Source organism: Agelaius tricolor, unplaced genomic scaffold (assembly GCF_023055355.1).
Source record: "Agelaius tricolor isolate 1412-34295 unplaced genomic scaffold, bAgeTri1.0.p SCAF_33, whole genome shotgun sequence".
Lineage (NCBI taxonomy): Eukaryota > Metazoa > Chordata > Aves > Passeriformes > Icteridae > Agelaius > Agelaius tricolor.
The window spans coordinates 5,692,843-5,713,766 of NW_027269293.1; the positions used below are offsets into that span (position 1 = coordinate 5,692,843).

The 20,924-nt window shown below is 41.4% G+C and overlaps 2 protein-coding genes across 2 annotated transcripts in view; both read right to left on the bottom strand.

The window, feature by feature from the left end:
• Positions 1-515: 515 nt before the first annotated feature.
• Positions 516-2,243, bottom strand: TIMM13 (translocase of inner mitochondrial membrane 13). The gene is made up of 3 exons (XM_071451866.1): positions 2,032-2,243; positions 1,812-1,880; positions 516-1,736 (listed from the first exon to the last, which is right to left on the bottom strand). Exons 1-3 carry the CDS (start codon positions 2,155-2,157, stop codon positions 1,638-1,640), a joined length of 294 nt encoding a protein of 97 aa, XP_071307967.1. The 5' UTR covers positions 2,158-2,243; the 3' UTR covers positions 516-1,637.
• Positions 2,244-3,561: 1,318 nt separating this feature from the next.
• Positions 3,562-20,924, bottom strand: part of LMNB2 (lamin B2) — a 36,489-nt gene continuing 19,126 nt past the window's right edge. The window contains exons 3-12 of the mRNA XM_071452035.1: positions 20,675-20,831; positions 19,860-19,985; positions 17,358-17,528; positions 14,121-14,246; positions 13,701-13,921; positions 12,814-13,105; positions 12,223-12,330; positions 11,296-11,415; positions 9,791-9,892; positions 3,562-8,697 (exon numbers count right to left, since the gene is read on the bottom strand). Coding sequence (XP_071308136.1) covers positions 8,656-8,697; positions 9,791-9,892; positions 11,296-11,415; positions 12,223-12,330; positions 12,814-13,105; positions 13,701-13,921; positions 14,121-14,246; positions 17,358-17,528; positions 19,860-19,985; positions 20,675-20,831 — 1,465 coding nt within the window. The 3' untranslated portion in view covers positions 3,562-8,655. The remainder of the gene's footprint in view (positions 8,698-9,790; positions 9,893-11,295; positions 11,416-12,222; positions 12,331-12,813; positions 13,106-13,700; positions 13,922-14,120; positions 14,247-17,357; positions 17,529-19,859; positions 19,986-20,674; positions 20,832-20,924) is intronic.

A 20,924-nucleotide genomic window follows, 5' to 3' on the forward strand; every position in this document is an offset into this window, starting at 1 on the left:
CATGGCCACACAGACCACTGTCTGGCTAAGCTAGGTGGGAAAAATTTAAAGTGCTGAAATAGTGGTGCAAGTACACACTTCTTCTGGTCCTACCAGCCAGGATAAGACACATAGACAACTTTGTTCACAAGCAAAGAACTGCAGCAGAGCTCATGTGCTGAGTCTTGGGCAGAGCAGACTTAGACATGTCCCCATTGATTCAGCTACCAAAACTGAACAGCTGCTTGTACCTCAAACCCCTTCCTCATTTTTGGTGCTTGAAGTTCTGCATCTGGGCATAACAAGAGGTCTCCTCCATCCCAACCCAGCTGGCAGCAAGATCTACAACTTTCTGAGGCAGAGCACCAGCTAGGTGGGAGACCTGGCTTCCAGGCATGGCTCAGCTCCAGATGGGTTCAGATGCATGGCTACAACACCTGTGGGATGCTCCCATGAATGAAATGGGACTGCTGCACAGCCAGTACCACAGAATTCATACAGCCTTAAAGAAAAGGAAAAAGCCCCCTAAGCAAACATGTCTGAAAGCACTTTATTTTCAAATAGTCATTCTTACAGTCTAGAAAGGAAACTCCAGTTTCAGTAAGTCCAAATACCCAAATATCTCCTCATAGTTTACCTGGTGTGAGAACACTTTAGGTTCTACCACAAACCAGTGAATGTCCTAGAAGGTACGGAGATGTCATTCTTCCAGTCTGTCTCTGTGTCCAGCAAACCATGAAATCTTTTATAAAATACAGAAGAGCTTCAAAAGAAAGTATTTAAAAAGAAAACAAACATGGGCACTGTTGATCTCCAACACTCTTTTTCCAGCTGTTGTATCCACTGCTGACCACGCAACATGAACCCACCTTTTCAGGAGCAGTGTGGAAGCACAAAAATAAGAGTTGTGCCCCAAAGCAGACCAACATTCCCTGTTGCAGACATGCTCCTCCCTCAAAAAAATTATGCTTAGGATATAGGCTCCAAGATGGAACATCTGTGCCAGAGCCAAACCAGAAACTACTGAGTATTAGAGCCACACAACACACTTTATTCTAGAAAGAAAAGAACCTAAGTACTTCCCAACCCTGCATGCCTTGCTGTGCTCATACAACTATTTGCAAGGCTGTCCTGCTCCCCAGCACTGTGCTTTAGCTGAGTCAAAGCCTACAAGCCCAAAATAACCCCACAAAGTGCTACACACATATAGGAGATGAGAGCCAAGGTGGCATGTGGACAATCTTCTGGCAGTTTTTCCACTAATGAAAAGGGACTGAGTAATGACCTTATGGATGGGTCCATGCTGGAATCCCAAGCAAGGGTACTGTGTCGCTGGCTTGGCTTGGCCCCCGTTTTCCACAGAAGGCTCCTTGCCTGTCACAGCCCTTTCAGCAGGGATTTATCAATTGATATAATACCTTGGGCCAATCTGGACACTTGGGAAGGACAAGAAGTAAAGCAAGCAGCTCATGGAAAAAAAAATCACTCTCTCCTGGAGCTGGTGCTAATAAAAGCCAATAGATGCAAAAGGTTCAGCGAGGTTTTATTGCTCTGCCATGGCAGGGGCTGGGAAGGCAGCAGGATTCACCCCTAACCACCTGGACTGGCCGCTGTCCCTTCCCCACATGGTCCCTTCTCGGCCCGGAGGCCGGCAGGCGTCACATGTTGGCTCTCTCCCGCTGCAGCCGAGAATTGTAGGCTCGCGAAACTGTGTTCCAGGAGTCCATGTACCGGTCCATGCACATGGCGATGCACTTCTGCGGGACACAGAGCCTCAGCAGCAGCCCCGAGCTAAGGGGCCGCGGGTGCCCAGTTCTCCCGCCCGTCCTCACCTGCTCGGAGTTGTCCAGGGCGCCGCCGGGCTTCCCGATGCACTTCCGAAAGCACTTGTCCGTCATCCGCTGCGGAGAGAGGCCGTGAGTGGCAGCGCGGTCCGGGGGCTCCGGCTACAGCCGCCGCCCCTGCTGCGAGGGGAGCGGGGCGGCCTGGCCGTTCCCCGCGACCCGCACCGGGACCGAGCCAGCCCCGCCCGGCCCCGCCGCTCCTCCTGACCTGCAAGAGTTCCTGTGCGTTGGCCACGGCGATCTGCACCTTCACCTGCTCCATGATGAGCCCCGGGTCCAGCTTCCCCCCGCCGCCTCCTCCGGAGCCGAAATCGGAGCCGAAGCCGCTCTCCATTGCCAGAGTCACCGCGGCCGAGCCCCTGCGCTGCCGGAGGGAGAAATGGCGGCGCCCGGACTGCGGTTCCCGGCGGGCCCCGCGCCTCCTCCGCCTCTGCGCCGGGCGGGACTGCGCGCTCCGCCCGCCCCAGTGGGGCCGCTCCGCGCCGGCTCCAGCCCGGGGCCGCCCGTCCCGCCGCCACTCGCGGCCCGTGGCCCCGAACGGTGGTGTCACCGCCAGCGAGCTCCCAGGGGACTCCCCGGGGCCGAGCCGGGCCCGGCTCAGACACCAGGGTTCGAGTACCAGGGTTCAGCGCAGCGCCACGAACGAGGGCAACGGGAAGGGGCTTTAAAGCGGCATCACCGGAGACACAAACGCTGCCCAGCCGCACCCCGTGGTGACCACCAGCTCTGCTGAGATCCCCGCAGAGAGAAGCTCCGCTTTGGGTTCTCTCTGGAATTCATCCTTCTGTTCTTCGAGGCTTTCCTCTGCCTTACGTGACTCGGGTGAGAGGTCCATGCCCTTAAAGTCAGCTTCATTACACTTCCCTCCATTAAGTAAGAATGCTGCGGGACGAAGTAGAAGCGAATGGGAGAAGACCACGCTACGGAGCTCTTTTTCATGGGGGAGATGTGATGTGCAGGTAGGAGATGGCACGAGAGGAGGGCACTGAGTAACACAGCAGAGCTGAAGCCAAAACTGTGCTCATCTTCACTAGCCTGAGCCCACAATCAGAGTATTGCAAACGATATCATCCTGTCTTTGGATCTGCCCACTTCAAACAGAAGGCATTCCTACCACCCTGCAAGAAGCATCATTAGCTAGTGCTAACGATGGGGCAGCCACCTAAGGTACAAGTTTAAATTGAAATTAGTTTAAGGTACAAGTTTAAAATTAATTTAAAATGCAATTTTTAGATGCATTTGCCAGCCTGGCTCAGCTTCCAGCCCAGTTTCAAGTCCATACTCGAAAGTGGGCTGGAAGCTGAGCCAGGCTGGCAAATGCATCACCTCGTGGCAATGCTTCTGTCTATCCCTAAGAATCCATCCCTGCCAGGGATCAGTTTCTGCTCTCATTCTTATTTAGCATCAAGTAGGTTAAATCGAAAAATCTCTTCAGTGCCGCGGTGATGAGAAAGCAAGGGAAGGTTTATCTGCTCTAGCTCCAGCTATTCTTCCCCCTGCTTTTGTTGGTACTGATCAGAGAGGACAGCAGGTTCCACCAGCATTCCGTCACGTTTAAGGAAAGCGGTTTGTTGACACACCCCACGATCCCTGCAGAAACACAATTCAGCTGATCACTGCTAGGAGCGCAGACAGCAGCTCTTTGTGTCCTCTCTCCACACTTAAAGGCCTCCTTGGATGAATCATCTCAAATAGCCCACATTACCTGTGTGTTGAGTAATAGACAGAGGGAAACCAATAAAATGCAAAACATTTATTTGAGTGTGTTGTACAAAAAGTTTCCAGTCATAAAATGTATATTACAAATCATTGAAAAAGACAAGACATTTGGCATGCATATTCTAAAAAGAAAAAAACAAACCACTTTGAAATGATAAAGTCTAGGTCGTGATGTAGTTTTTCTAAGTTTCAAGTGAACCCTTTTATTGTTTTGTCTTTGTGTTTCTGTTAACAGCCTTTTTCATAATTCCCTATTTAAAAAACTTCAACCTTCCAAAAACTTGTCTGCAGCAGCTGACTGGAGGTGGTTAATGCAGTGCCCTCAAGCCAGACCTGTCTAAATCAAAATTTTGTTTAAAAATTTTAAAAATAAAAATCACAATTCAAGTCACCAGGCATCACTGCTATGAAAATAAGAGATCAACTGTATTTTGTGCCCAAATGGAAAGCATTTTGGCTTAAACTTGCTCAAAATAGATTATTGCTTGTAATTTTAGTGTAATGATCTGGGTATCTGAATATATAGTAACATCTGCCTTACCAAGATGGACTTGTCACTTCAGTAATAGCTAACAATAAATCTGGAAGTTCAATAAACAATATCTTTTCTGGAACTCCAAGTCAATTCACTACTTGTGCTATTCTGAATGGAGGCTTTTGCATCTTTTTCACTCTAGACCTTAGCATTTCAAGAAAAGAATTACGTTTACAAATAATAATTGCATGTAAATATGATCTTGTATAAAAAAAAACAACAAACACCTTTAAATAATTTTAAACTGGTTTAAAGCTAAGCATATTGAAGGGCAAATAAAAATTCTGTTTCCCAGGCCAATATAATGAGAAAACAATCTCTCCAATATAATTTGTCCCGACATTCAGCTAAAACAGTGCTTTGAAAAATGCAATCACTACCTCACCTTCCGCTCACTGGTTCACAAGGCTTTGCTCACACAGAGTTTGGACCCAACAGTGTCAGTAAAATGCAGGATCAAATATGGATATGCCTTTGTTTAGAGGTAAGACTTTCAAAAGAAGATACAGAAAGAAAAGATAGAATGGTTTAACAGTGAAGACATGAGAGAAGGGCTACAAGAGATCTAGAACATACAGCATGCATGTTTTCCTGCAGCATCAAAACCTTTCTGATGCGCATAAAGGTAACAGATTCTACAAGGTCCTGGGGTGTAGAGAGGATTTTTACAGGTCTCTTCTAACCTGCAACCTCTGTTAAGGTTGCAGTTAAAGGACCTTTATACAGGATGAGCATAAAAAAGAAAAAGGGTGTATAAAACCTAGTAACATCCCTGAACTGAACATGAAGTGTCCCATTGAGAGAGCACACAGTGATCTCCTTTCACATTGCAGTACAATTCCCACACTACTGCCAGCTTGCACACTCAGCTGGCTTTTACATCACAGGAAGCAGATATTTATATTCTTCCTGAGACTTTTGGTTCCTGCTGCAAACACAGACTATGCAGCCAACTGCCCATCTAATGGTAACATGGAGCTGAAGGTAAGTGAGCAACATCTCAGTGCAAATGATGGGTTCTGTCAGAGCCAACTGGAGCCCCATGTAAGCATAAGGAGATCTGCTGGGAAATAGAGCTGTGAAGGAACAAAGGGAACAGGAAATACACCTGTGTGGCAGCAAAGGAATCACAGGAAATATGGATGTGCAGGAACAAGGGAATCCCAGCCACTCCACTCCTTGCAGTATGTCACTGCAATGCAACAGTTAAAGGAACAAATGCAGAAGCAAGGGAGAAAAAAATGGCATGAAATGCCAGGGACTCTGAGGCCACAATTCACTCCAGAAGGTACTACATTCCCTGACAGGTCTGCAAATAGAGGGACTTGTTTTGAGACAAGCATTTTCACGTGGCATGAGCTTAGGAGGAGGCAGGATGTGCTTATTGTATTTTATATGATATTCTGTTATGAGCTACACATAAGAAAAACTATTTACTATTTCATTCAGAATAAGATTATATTTCTGGATAAAGAGCATCCATATTGATAGTTATTCTTAAGTAACTACTCTGATAAAAGCTTCATTTCCCTCATCAGAGATACCTTAAAATCATTTGACAAGTCAAATCTATTTCTCCTTCAAGCTTTATGCCAGGTACCAGCACTGAAGTAGAACTGCTGTCCACCCTTCTAATTTTGTCAAGACTGATTCATATACAGGATCAAAGAGAAAAAGGCGGCAAGGAGACACTGGATTTTATATGAACAAAAAACTTTTAAATATCCAGAAAATGGAAAGAAATCTTGGAAAGACAGGAAAAAAAAAAAAAAAGAAACAATGCTTTTTGGGTTGGTAAAGCCACAAAACTGCCTCCCAGTCTGGCTGGAACAGCGCTGTTAAGACTGAAGCTCAGCATCAGAAGCAAGAGGCTGGGATGGTGTCTGGAGAAGGGAACACAAAAAACAAAGTACATGGAATACAGTAGTTCTTGTGTGACTTGTAATTTACAGCCAGGAGTTATTTATCATATTTGCAGTAGCCTATTAAAAAGCACTGTAGTAACAGAATCATCCACATTCAGACTTGGCTTTTCCCACAGTATCTATCACAGGTTTATGTGACCTGTATATACCTAAGCATGCTCCTAAAGAATCAAATAAACTGTTTCCACAGTTAATGGATACAGTTCCAATTCTAAGGACATATTCTGCAGACTGTTACTCAAGGGCACAGTGCTCATTACAAGAAATCTGCAAGCACCAGTTCTTAAGGCTACAAGAAGACATATTCCTCATACAGTAGCTGCTAGGAAAACTATGGCTCAGGTAGCAAGAGGTTTTTCTTCATTTGAGCTGCCTTTCTGAGGCCATTCTTTACAGGAAACAAACAAACCCAAAACCACAGAAAAAAAATGTAAATTAACTACACATTCATTACTTTAGTATTTAAGATCACAAAATAATCTTAAATTTACAGGACAATCTTAAAGGAATAAGCAGTCTGAAAACTGGCCCATGTAAAAAAAAATAAATACAGATCTTTAGGAAAAAAGCAAAAAAGCCCTCAAATGCTATGTCAGTATCTTATAGAAGCTGTGGGTCAGAAAAGGGAAATGGTGTCCAGTGGTTGGAAGGTGTGTTGCAAAAATAACTCTACATTGATTGCATTCATTTGCATAACAATGAATTTAGAAATGGTAATTGTAACAGTATGTCTGAGAAACATAATTTCACTAGATATATCTTACAGAGAGAGAGACATGATTTACTACATATTTAACCTTCTACACAAGCAGAGTGGGAAAATTACATCAGAAAGATGGCCAAGTACATCAATTCAGTTATCCCATCAGTCCAAACAGCCAAATCTTTATCCTGTTTTTTTGTAATGGGTCTTCTCATAATGGATTAAAACATAATTCTAAATGTCTATTAGCTTAACTTCAGCAACTCAGTTATCCCACTCAAGGAAAGAAAAGTAGCATCTTGATTTTTAAATGACAAAATAAATCCTGAAGCTTAAAGCCCCTTTAGTTCCCACCCTGCTTGCATAACAAAGCCATCAATCCGAGCCACTAAACTGACTTTCTAGGTTATATCTGTCAGTCAGGATACTGTTCAGAGAACATAATGTCCAAAAGCCACCGAAAACATCCAAACCTTGTCACTTGTCTGATGAGTTTTAACATTTTGAATGACAAGATCAGAGTTCAAGAGTGCAGGTAACAACTGGATTCTATGCTGAAATCAAATGGTGTCCAAATTTTTTATCCAAACTACTAAGTTTGTTTTTCAACTAGTAGTTGAAAAAACATTTGCATTCTTTGGAGCAGTCAAGTATTTTTCCTCGTGCTTAAAGATAGAGTTATCTCCAGAGAAATGCAGCAGCAGAAATGGACCTAAATGGACACTATCAGGTAAAAAATGCATCCTCAAACTAAAAATCATCTGCTACCCATACAACGCATTTTTTATAAAAAACATTATTCTCCCTTCACTCCTTGTTAGACTTTAGCACTTGAATGCTGCGTTGCTTACATCCTTAACAGAGGCAGTTCCTTTGAACTGTTTAAAAGTCATTCAACTATTTCTGCTCTATTTTGCAAATATTGCTCCTTAGGATACCTGACAATGCCCCTTTGAACCTAACAGAAGTAGGAACAAGCTATATCTAGCTCTGATTAAAAAGGTCAACATTTACATTGGATAACCTTTAAAATCCCCAATATTTATCACTGCCAAAAGTATAAATATGTTTTACTTCTAAAATCTTAATCAAATATTTTTAAAGCTGAATATGTTGAAAGGATTAAATTATAAATACTGAATATCACAATTTGTGTCCATGATTTAACTTGTGACAATGGCAAAATTCCCTAATAATCAAACAGTTCAACCTCTGGGTTTGACACTTCCAGCTTAGGATGGTGTGTATATTCAGGAAGCAGAACTCACCATTCAACTTCTGAAATGATGACATGGAGCTCAGGTGTGACAGACCCAGATGTTTTACCATTAGGCTGTCAAACCTTGGAGAAAGACACAATGGCAAGGTCCTGAGTCAAAAATGCCTAAAATGAAGCTTCCCCCGTCACTGCAATTGTGGGGCAGCACTTTGAATGAATCTATGGTGTAATTTTCCTAAGCTGGGAATTGCTGAGGATACCAGGCAAAATACTAGCTTTTCTACAACTGTTGAGGAAACACTCTGTGAATCTCTCCCAGGGCCCTGTAAATGAATACACTTCATTAAACTTTTTTTCCGGGAGTATTATACTGATTATATATGTAATTATAGATTTACCGTACACTCAAGGAGTCTCATCTCATTTTAGCTAAAATCTCTTTTCTGCTTTAGGTTTTTATGTAAGACTTTAAATTCTGTATGGGGAAAAATATTGTATAGTGTTTCAACAAAGAGGGAAAAATAAAGAAATCTATTAAAAATCCTGGCAATTTTGTTCAGTAAAGTTTTTTTGAAATTTTTTTATAAAAATGTACCAAGGAGTAAACGTCAAAGAAATCAGGTGATGCATATAAAAATAGTTTTCAGTGGCTCTGGAAGGAAAAAATAGCAAAAATAAAAGGAAATAAATGAAGAGGGAAAAGCGTAAATAATAGTTTCTTTCTTCTTTCTTCACATCACTGAGCATCCTCTAGAGGTTGTTCTGGGATCACCCTAAAAAAGGATAGACAGAGTTGAATTCAGTTCTTACCAGCTATTCAGACTGTAAGCCTAGACTCTGGTTATCATCTCAGTTGCCAAAAGCATTTTTTAGTAGTTTAGTTACATTAAGGGAACATCAGTACATAAGAGGAAGTAAAGTACATGCCCCAGTCTGCTGCCAGGACTGACACACTGCTCATCTGGTTGTGGTTTCCTGCAATGGGTTGACATATTTCCAACAGTGATACAGATGACAAATGAAAGTTGTGATGTCATTAGCTCGAGACCAGCAAGTTCCTGTATTTCAAATGCTGATTTTGTTTGAGAGCGATCTCTGCTATATAGCTGCTTTTTTGGGTAAGAAAAATCAGTTGTTTTATACTACAAATACACTGCTAAATCTTTGGGACCAAAAAAGCTTTGAGAACTCACCTGCAAACCTGCACAGAATGGGTTATTTGTGAAAAGACCTACTAATGCCCATTGATCAGAAGAACAAATCCCTTAGGTTTCAAATTTAAAATATTTTCTGGCATTACCTATATATCCTTCTCCTTTTTTTGTTCTGTCAACCCCTGGTCGTTTATTTCACATTATTAAGCTGAAGGTTATCAAAACATACAGGTGGTATTATTAAGAAAAACCAAGTTTATTTCAGGTGTAGAAGCTATATAGTGTCAGAAAATAAACCAATAAGCTGAAGCTTGCAGCAAGAGAAACATCCCCATTCCTGGTTTTCAGTGGTTATCTGGTAATATCCTGCTTCCAGCAAGAATGCCCCAGCTCTGTTGCACAGAGCAGCAGATACTGGGAGGAACACTGCCTGCTAATGCTCAAACTGTGTGAAGCACAGATACCCTAAGCTGGCATCAGCCACTGCCTGAGCTGTACGAGGATGGATCCCAGCAGTAATTCCTGGCAGCACTGCTCACATTGTCCTCTCTTGGTGCACTGCAATGTTGCAAGCAACCATCGGAAGAAAGGAAGAAAGGACCGGGAAGCTCAGAGTTGGCAAAAGTTGAAGGGGAATCCCCCCACTAAATCTTATGCTGGATTGATCCAACTAATGAGGCACAAGTTAAACATCTGGTCTGCATCTGATTACCTGTTGGTTGAAAAGGTCTTCCTCTCCATATTCTGCTTCGTCCTCTTCTTCTTCATTCTCTCGCACAACTACTGATTTAGTAACGCTTCTCACTGCAACTTCCTATGCAAAATGACAGAGAAGGAGATGGCCAGGAGTCTTTATCTATCTGTTAAGTTTTTGCCATATCATCAATATAATATCCTTATTAAATTTTCGAGAGTTTAAAGCAACTTGGCCTAGACTTAACCACTAGCTATCCAAGCAAATACCAGCAATATCCTGCAAACCACATCATTCCTATTTCTGTGCACTAAAAGGCATGGTAATGTAATTCAGCCACTTGATTTTTTTTTCATTACTCTGGGATTTAAGAGGAAGTAGACATGTTGCAGGCGATTGTAGTCAATTTTACACAAGGTCACAGCAGAAACAGGTAGGAGCTGTCTGAGATACAGTGTAAGGTGAGAAACCAAACTTTCTCAGTGTGATTACACAACATAAAGAATATTCCCAGTTTCTAATAAATATTCAGTGTTAATTGCATATGTTGGTTTTCAGCATAGTTCTACAAGCCAGGCACTAAAGAAAATTCTAAAACCCCAGGAAGCTTCCTTTATTACTAAATTATTTTTAACACTTATAAATAGTAAGAAATTCTTCTGCCTACTTGCACCATGGAAACCACAGATGAAAATCTGTAATTGTGGAAAAAGTTGCCCTTAACATACACTCCTAAGCAGGGATATTAAAGGTAACCATAGTGAAAACAGACATGGATTTGAAATTTTTTCAGATACTAGTTTGACCACACAGATTGAATATGGAGAGCATTAGCTTTCTGTTTGTACAAATTACCCCCCTCCTACCTCATCCTGTCCACCAAATTCTTCCAGAAAACTGCCAGCAAGAAAGGCAACACAAAAACTGATACAACTGTCGTCTGTTTCCTTTTCCTACTGCTATCAGATTGCTGGGATAATGGTTATGAGTAATAGCCAAGGCACAATTCTCCCTTGCAAAAGTCATCTGCAGAGACGGTTTTAAAAAAATTAACTGTAGGCAGGTGTAAGACAATGCAGAATGCTAAGGAACGTCTGCCAAATGAGAACTTATAATATGCTTCTAACATGGAAAGGACAATTATCTTCCCACATTAATATTTACATTGCACCTTAAAACATCATAGGGACTATATAATGGAACTGTGAATTGGCAGAAATGCTTCTTTTCTTTGTCTCTTCTGAAGTACATACTCAAATTCCAAACAAATTCTCTACTAGCAGGGTATTCTTCTAAAATAGGAAAAAAGTGTCTATGGGTATAATCCTGATGGTCAGTTTTCAAAAACATCCCCAAAATGTCAGATATGTACATAAATAATATGTAATTATGTCAGTGTTATAAACTGTCATATTAAAAGACAACAGCGGAGATCTTAGAATCAGGATTTTGTCATTGTGTCATGTCACCCCACTCTGAAATTAAGAGTTTGGGAGATAACCCAACCCATGGACACAGCCCACCTCTCCTTCAGAGTTGACGAGGTAAGTGCGGATATTTCCACCAGTGCCCCAGCTGCCTTGATTCTTCCACACGAGAACAGAAGGGGGGCTGTGAGATACACCTGCATCTGCACCCCAGATCTAGAGAGAATGACAATCTGTAATTAGCTGTTTATCCAATTATTTTCTTTTAAATATACATATCCCCCTAATTCTCCTACTTCTCTCTACATACTAGGCTTCTTTTCTGAATTCTGATGGCAGTTTTACCCTACTTTTAACTACACTATTACTTGTAATAAGGTATTAAAAAAATCTAATGTTGCAGTCATGAATTCTTTTCTGAACAAATTTCTCCTACCACTGTCTCAATAACCATACTGTATGGAGCCAAGGCAAAAAGCAGCATGTAGTGCATCAACTTAAATCTTTTATATGTATCTGAACAATTGATACTTAATTAGAAATAGCTGCAAGTGATTAAAAGATACATTTGTTTCTTCCTAAAAGAACATCTGTTGCAGACTGAAAATAAAATGCAAAATTATTGAAAAGCAGCTGTTCTACAGCATTAACTACAGTTAATGCTGAGAATGTCCAGTCTTAACTACAGTCTGGATGAATGATCTGAACTGTTCCCAATTCTTTAAGAGGTTGAGCAGGATTAGGGTTCTAAACCTGGGCTAAGGTGTTTGGAAACAAATAGCTCTTGACTAATCTCCCAAAATACCTTTTTCTTCAACTTTCTATGTGCCCAAAGAAATGGTCATAAATACTGAAGTACTAATATTGAAACAAATTTTTTGTTTTGCATTTTTATAACTGAAATCCTGCTCCTCTAGAGTGAGACCCATGAAACCAATTCAGGCTGTACCAGACTTCAAGATTTCCAATTGCCACAGTATGAACAGAAGAGTATGTTGTTGACATACTGTAAATACGACTTACTGTAACAGTCTGCCCAGCTCTGAGGACATACTTAGGAGTAAATTTGTAAGCAATTTCATCTCCATCTCCAATTTGTCTTTTCAGTCTCCAGTTACCCAAAGACTGATCCTAATGGAGAGAGTCAGAAAGTTATTCAGAGTGAACAAAACAGAACAAACAGGCATCAGAATCTAGGTCTTTGTTATTAAAATAATGGGAATATAAATTTATTTATATGGTTGTTAGGCATTTGCATTCTACCTTGAAAGTATTTGCCCACATCCAGTCAGAGTCTAAAGTGTAAATCCCATAAGGTCATTCAGTAAAATATTAAAAGATAATCATTTCACACAACAAAGTTCTGCTAGACAGCAGGCTGTTTCTGTGAGCAATGTCCCAGCACACATTTGGGACACAGATTGTATTCTCTTCCTGCTGCATGTTAGCCCACCATTATGTTCAACTTTTCAAAGCCCCCATTAATTCCTGCAGGATGCTGCACCTTGAGATGCTGCTCCTGCTCTCCACATGGCCGCACCTACTCATGCTGCAAAGGGCTGTGGATCATAATTTAGCTCCTGCTTGTTTTCTGTGAGTTCTGCTGATGCTCACCTTCTCTGAGTTGTTCTTAAGCTGAACATACTTGCCCTCCAGGTCTATCTCTTCTATGCTGATACTTCCTGTAGCTGAAGCTTGCTGGGACATTTGAAAGCTACTGCTACTGCTGCTGCCACTGATACTCCCAGTGCCGATCCCACTAGTTCCACTGCCAGAGAGCTCCTCTGCTTCAATACGTTTTCTCTTGCCTCGGGAAGAGCGAACAAGTGAAGTGCTGCTGCTGCTGCTGCTGGAGGTAGCCCGAGAGACTGTGACACGGGAGGAGGGACTTGGAGAGAGCTTCAACCTTAACACAACCAAGAAAGCATCTTAATTAACTCACCCAGAGAACCACACAAAGCTACAATATCCTCAAGTAACCAGACCGTAATAAGTTCCAAGGCTGACAGTATTCTCATTCTGTATGTCAAGAGGACTGCGATACTGAGGACTGTTGATTTCGCAGATACATGAGGAAGAGGGGGCTACCCATCCCTGAGGAATGTTCTGGCAGTATGACCATATGACATGGAAAGCAGTGCTACTGACAGCAACAGTGATCCCTTAATCCCTCCCTCCAGTACAGCTACTACTGAACACACTATTCTTGGGCCCCATGATTTCAAACCATAGAAGTACAAGCATTTAAGTAAAAAGATGATATGAAGACCAAGCACAGAATGATATATTTCACTGTACTCCAAGACCATTACAAAAACCCAAAATAAGGACAGTGTTCAATTGAGAACAAGTGTTCCATGCAACAACATTGTGGTGTGAAGCCAATATAATTTCAGTGAAAGGTAATCTGTGCATTCCTATTCAAGTGGTAAAAAAATAAGGGCAAGAAATGAAAATAACACTTGAGAGTCCTTAGAAAAGAAAGTGGAATCTTTACACACCTTTCCTCTTCTCCTTCCAGGAGTTTTCGGTAAGCACTGATCTCCATGTCCAGTGCTAATTTAACATCAAGCAGCTCTTGGTACTCCGTAAGCTGAAGCTGCATCTGGTCCCTCATGTCTGTCATTTCCCTCTCCTTTGCATCCAGCATCTTCCTAAACTTCTCCCGCTCGCCAGCCATCATTTCCTCCAGTTCCCGAATGCGATCTTCTGCTGCACTGGCCTAGGCACACAGAACAAGAAAAAGCCCACCTGGCATCCATGCAGGTCCACTCAAAAAGTTAAAACCCTTCTCCCTCCCAAATTAACCTAACAAAGATTTCTCTGTGCAAAATTCAGAAAATACGAAGGGTCAGAAATGCTAATAATATTCACACAAAACAGCTGTGTATTTGAGATAAAAGCCAATTTAGGCCCTTTACCTGTTTCTGAAGACCAGAAAGCTGGTAGCTGAGAGCTTCTATCCTCATGCGAGCCTCCTTCAGCTCCTCTCGAGCTGCACCAGCAGCTTTGTCATTTTGGTCAGAGGACAATTTGGCATTCTCCAGCTGGAAAGAAAGTTTTATACAGCTCACTTGTGCTGAGTTAGAAATCCTGAAATATCCTTTTGGTAAAAAAAGTAGCAACTATTTAAATTTAGAAAATTTTAAATGGTCTGGTAAGTTTAGGATAGGAACTGCATAACATTAAGGAATGCCCTAAGAACCGAAGGAAAACGTATTTCAAAATTTGCTTATGCTGTTAAAAAAACACTCTATTAGCCCTTCTATTATACAAGCAACCTTAGTTTCTAAAGAACTGACCATGTGCTCTGCTTGTTTGTCCTAAGGCAAATCACACTGGGTGACAGCAAAGGCTGCCTACCTAATTCATGTCCTGGTCCAGCAGTTCCCTGGACGCCCAGAGACCAACTCAATGAAATATTTCAGGGGTATTATGTCTCTGCTGGCTATAGGCAACTCAGGGACTTCCTCAGTCAGGGACAGTATTTTACTGCTTACTATCTCTCAGTGGATTTCTCAGGCAGGAATTTGTCTCTGCTTTTTGAATTTTTGGGGCAATGAGTTTAGCTCTATATTAAAGAACAATACTTTCTGTTTCTTCTCTATCTGGACATTCTCACTGGACATTCACTGTCCCTGCTCCTACTGAAAAAAAAAAACAAACACTCCTCATTTACCTTCCCCCATGCTATTTATCCCTTTACAGACATCCACTGTATCTTTCACTTCTCTCAACGTATCTCTTATCCAGGTTAAAATTTTCTCATGCATGACTTGTTTTCCACTCTAAATTGTCTCTGTGAACTCTGTAGTACCTTTGCAAGAAGCAATAAAACTACTCACAGCAGTCCAAATGACATCCTGTCCCAGAGGCAAAACAATGGGTTTGGTTTTATTCTCTTTCTGTAATAGTTGCCAATATATGATTTGGTTTTAATTTTTTGTTAAATTCACCTAGTGAACAGGCTTAATTTCTAGTGGTTAATTTTAACCAAAACAGAGAGAGCAAAACCAGAACTCTTACATGGTAAATTTCATGAAAGCAGAGCTAGAAAAACCATCCTTTGTATGCTTTAGAGCTGGACTTCGACAATTTTGCCACACCATGGAATCCACTCAAAAACTAAACCAATCTAATTCTAAGAACAGTTATAGGCAGATGTTCTTTAGCCACATAGCACAAAGGTTTATAAAATCAATCTTCACTAGCTCTGCTGTTCGCTAGGTTCTGAGCAGCACACACGGAGCCTTCTTTAGGCAACAGATTTTGAAGCAACTTCAACTACACACTCCATTACTTCTTGTAAAGTTTAAAATTAAAAAATATTTGAAGTCTGACAACCATTCACTACCTTACAGTCATGCTGGCATAGTGCCAAGTACTCATACTTAGGATTTCTATTGCTTGTTATCACAGATCATAATGATCTTTCTTAGAAGCCCTTTTTAAGTATTCAAGAGTCACATTCAAATAAGATGTCCCTGGAGAGTTCTCTTGTCCAAGCTGAACACCCCAGCACTCTCCATAAGAGGTGCTCCAGTCCTCAGGATCACTTTTGTGGCCTCCTTTGGACTTTCTCCAGCCACTCCACATCTGCCCTGTGCAAGAAGTGTGCTTTTACCCAAGACCATCTCATCCTGGAGCTGCTCAGTAGCTAAACCTAGTGATTTGCTTTGACATCATATTCCTCCCCAGTTCTGGCTCTCTAACAGGGACACGTACTTGTTCAGAAATCACAAAATTAAGTTCACAGCTAAACCCTTTTCCCTCCATATTCCAACTTCATCCATAACAACCACCTTTATGCAGGGAAAAAGCAGCTTAATTTATTCATTCCCCTGTTCAAAGCTTGTCACTTTTTCATTCTCTAAGTCTGTATATTGCATCCTTTTTATTTTTTTTTTCTGCTAAGCATCTTTTATCCTGGATCTCCTTCAGACTGTGGCAAGTCAATCCAAATAGCTCCTTACATGTTCCAGAGCTCTCTGAATAATTTCAACCCTGCCACCTGTGTTGGGGTTTTAGTTTTAATTTTAATTTTGGGGTTTTAGTATCTATTATCTATATGGTTGCTGCCATAAGTAATAGTTAAATATTTGTAGATCAGTATTTCTTAAACCAAATCATCAACTCAAAGAATTCAAAGGGAGTCTCAGCAAAGGGTGCGAGAGAACAATGTTAGCAGCACCATCATTCTTCCAGCACAAGAGAACAAGAAGCGGCTGTAACTATTGACAAGTACTTTCAACAGCCAGAATTGCCAGGATGGGGCTCTGAGCAACCTGGTCTAGTTTAAAGATGTTCCTGTTCAAGGCAGGGGGCTGGACTAGATGGCTTTTAAAGGTCCCTTCTAGCCCAAACCACTCTATGATTCTATGATTTCCAAATTACATACCATGATTTTCATCACCAAAGCTGGTCAAGAAAGGTCTGATATCTTGTCTGAAGTTTCCCTGTCACCAAAGGATTCACAGCTGCATCTAGTAACTTTCCAGTCCAGAACTACCTTAGATCATTGAAATGTTGCAAGGCTTAGAAATATTTAAAAGTGTATTGGCGTGATTAAGAACACTGCAATGGCCACAGTAAGAGCAAAGTGACAATGCACCCTTAGATAAGAAGCCCCTTTCAGTGTGTCTGTATTAGTTTGCAAGCTCACTGTATCCAAGCAAAAGCCCATACTGAGACACACTCACTTCCAAGCTCTCCAATGCCCCCCTCCAGCTTCTTATGCACAATGTATTGCACATATTGCAAGTTTTCCCAATCCCCTCCATTTGTGAAGAAAAACTGGATCTACTGATGTAAAAAAAGAACCCTTATAGCAAAAGACATTGTCTAATCAGAATAGTGGATGTCTAATCTAGACATCCACTATTCCCACTGTGTTTTCTGCAGAGACCAACAACAGCTCCACATGTTTTCTCACCAACTGACCTCTCTTGGCTAAAGCTATTGCTTGCTATTACCTCTGGCTATAACCCCCCTGGAAATGCACCTGCACACAAGTCCCAGGGAAAGCATTTGAACATTTGGACAAAACTTCCTCAAATTATAGTTACTCATCTCCTTAAGACCAGTAGAGCTGGTAGAAGTGGCTTTTATCTCACAAACTGGGCTTCCAGTCTGACAGTGCTGTGGACAGCAGTTGTTACCTTAGCCTGATATGTCTGCTCCAGCTCCATCTTATACAGTTTGACTTGTTCATCATGTTGATTTCGCAGATCCTCCAGAGCCTGAGTCATTTTGGATTCATACTCCTGTTGGCGGCTTGTGTCCACCTCAATCAAACGATGTTCATGGCGTTTTCTTGTTTCCCTTATTTCCTACATATGCACAAAAGAAGAGGGACAAATTCCCACACTAAGGTAAACAGTACAAGCAGTTACATTCAGACAACAATTAACTACTGCAGTACTAACTAGCATAATGGAGCTACAGTACTACAGGCATTTAAGCCTGGGAATTGCTGTATGCAGTAACAGATTCAAGTTACTGTTCTCATTTGTCAGGATGTAATTTTTAAAAGTGATCCAACTTAACACCAGCTTCAAAAATAGCCATATACTAAGTAAGGGGCTGTTTCACTGCTTTGCTACCTGTCCTTCTCAATATACATCCTGACATTACAATAGCAGTCTACAAGGAATCAGATGAAAATGAACACCACTTGTGAACATTATATATATTAAAAAAAATTATAGAGAAAAACTGCATCTTCAAATTTCACTCTTAAGCACATGTGGGTCTCATCTCTGTTCTAGATACTTGATGACCCTTTCTTATTAGATTTTGATTACAGCATTAATAAAGCAGCAATCCAAGCAATCCTGAAGACATAACTTTTTATGATCAGAGTTTGCACTAAGAAATTTGCATTTTTAGAAATGTGTGAGTTTTCTGTGCTTAAGAACACTGGTTGCAAACTAGTAAGGTAAGGCTTACTCATGCACTTATTCATGCAGAGATCTGGCCAGGTCTGAATGTGTGGTATGAGAAAAACAATTTCTTCCTTCAGGGCAGGACAAACAACCAAGGAGTGGTTCTGAGTACTGGGAGGAGGCCTCAAGTTACAACAGGGCCATGAGGAACAACAGCAAGTGAAACAAGGCTCAGTTTTGCTAGACTGGAGTCATATAAGGCTAACACATACTCAAAGCAACTTTACTAGTTGTTTTGCAGAAATGCTCTGCATCTAAAATAGATCCCCAGAAACATGTCCTTTTACTAGCAGCAATGTGCTCTGAAATGATATGGAATAAGCTTTTCTTTCTTTGGTTAATTTTTACACCAAGAAAACTAGCAAGCAGCAGTCTCTCAGTAACTGTAGGCAATGACAGCTCAGAAGCTAAAGGAATGTCATGGGGGACTACAAAGGATCAGGGGAAGGGCTGAGCTGATCCAGCAGTTCAGTTCCGTTCAGTTCAGTTCAGTTCAGTTCCAACACCACTAGAATAAGCAGGCCTCACTTGCCACACTCCCAAACACGATGACTCAATTCTAATGAAGATTTGGACCCTTCAGTAAACCAAATACATTCACTAACGTAAAGGAAATCAATTTATTGCTTCATGTGTTGAACTGGTGCATCCAAGAATCAAAAAGCTTCAGGGATGGCTAAAGAACACGCCCTTGAGCACAGCAAGCTTTAGGATTAGCTTCTGCTGTCTCATTTAGTTTTACCTTCAGTCAATAGCAACACATTCTTCCCAAGAAGAAAAGTTATTTTAAGATCCTACAACCAAACAAGGATCTGTCACTGCAGTCAGTGTACCAATCCAAGCACTCCAGAGCATGGAAGTGAGACAATGGTCAGTACATCTCTGGCTGATCTCCCTGGTTGGTTTCTTTGCCCTGCTCCAGCCCCTGTCCCCTGTCCTTAGCCACACAGCCCCGTCCCATCCCTTAAACCAGTCTGAGCACTCATTTGGATTCTGTGGTAAATCAACTCAGCCACTAAGCAGTCAAAAATTAAACTCAACCAAGAACTTCAGTATGTTTCTAGTTAATCTGGCTGAAATGGTTGGGTGAACAATGAGCCAAGCATCACACCTAGAGTAGGGGAGATGAACAGCAGAAGCATGTGGCGACTGCTCAGCAGCCACTCATTGAATGAGCTTGCAGAATCACCAGAGATGGAATAAACAGACATAACACTTTGCATTGGGTACAGAGAGAAAGTCATGCTTTCCTCTCCCAATTCCCAATATTACAAAAATTTTGGTCTTCACTAGTACTATTCACTTAACAGGCAGAAAGCTACCTCTGCAATAAGCAAGGCAGCTGCATACTATTCTAGTCAATAAGAACAGATTATAATCAGGTCCAGCAACCAAAGTTAATGTAAGTAAAGAGCAGGGCCATGCTACCAGGTCCAGAGAGAGGGAAAAGGATTTTCCCTTTCCCACAGCAGTCAGCTGGCTCCAGTTCACCTGCCCATGGAACAATACTCTTGTCACTTGGCTGTCATACTGACTCCACCACTGATTTACCATGTAAAAAGGTGTAAAATCTTCACCTATTTTATTATTCAACCCATTTATAGGAAGGATAATACTGATTTTCTCTACCTGGACTACTTAGTAGTTGCTCATAGTCAATTTGATTAAAAGCTACATTAACTTTGGACAGTGGCAAGATTACTAGATTGATAATACCTCTTCAAATACATTCTTCCTGAAATCCAGATCCTCTTGCAAACTCTGGCACCGATTTTCCAGGTCCACACGCATGAGTGTCTCCTTCTCCAACTGCTTCTTTGCCACAGCATGACCATCTTCAGCCTAGTAAAGAATTTTAAAGATAATTTTGTCTGGATTCCTATCTTCCATCCATAAACCTTTTACAGTCTTCATCTGATGTCTTTGGAGCAGTTACTCATAATAACAAAACTAATGTCAAGCCATCGAATAAAGAAAACCAATCCACACCACCACCAGAAAGAAACACAATAAATAAACAAAAGCCCCAGAAAAAAAAAAGAACCAGTGTGTGTGTGAGTGTGTGTGTTAACTGACATTTAAACCAAGCTTATATGTTTGCATACCAGCTATTTAAAATGCAGGATTAGTTCAATACATTCTGATACAGGAGCTGAGGATTATTAATTCCTCAAGCACAATATGTTACACTTTCTTTTTCTTGCTAGCATGGTCACACTGGGTACTCCAGCACAAGTGTAAAATTATACAGGACCTTACAAAGGACAACATTTAATGACTCAAGATATAGAAACATCAAAAATTTTAAAACAAAAGCTTCCGACAACCAAAATGTCTAAACACTGTGTTGCTTTGGTTGTTTCACATAGATTTCTTACAATTTAGTTTTGTATCCAAGAAGGGCAGCCAAAGATTCAGCAGTAAACAAGGTGCATCATTGATGTTCAGAATATAAACTAACAGCAAAGAAAAAAAGGAATTTATGCTACACAGCCTGTGCTGTGCTGAAGCAAGAGCATTCCCTACCATACCTTAGCAAGCTGGGCACGCAGATCAGCCACCTCTGCTTCCAGACTGCGTTTCTCATTCAGGACAGTATTGAGTTCTGCCTCACTTCTATGGAAGAGAACTTCCAGATCCTTGATACGACCCTGAGCCACAGACAAATCTGCATCTTTCTTCTTGTAGCTGGAAAAACAAAAGTACATTATACTTATACATGGGTGCACACCCATCCTGAGCATGTCCTGGTTACAGCCACAGGTATTTTGTTACCAGATA

What these genes read in the sequence shown, in the direction of transcription:
- TIMM13 (XM_071451866.1), bottom strand. Translation starts at nt 2,157, where the DNA reads ATGGAGAGCGGCTTCGGCTCCGATTTCGGCTCCGGAGGAGGCGGCGGG. An exon ending in ACGCACAGGAACTCTTGCAG is followed by an intron (nt 1,881 to 2,031) that starts GTCAGGAGGAGC and finishes CTCTCTCCGCAG; the next exon opens with CGGATGACGGACAAGTGCTT. An exon ending in CCCTGGACAACTCCGAGCAG is followed by an intron (nt 1,737 to 1,811) that starts GTGAGGACGGGC and finishes TGTGTCCCGCAG; the next exon opens with AAGTGCATCGCCATGTGCAT.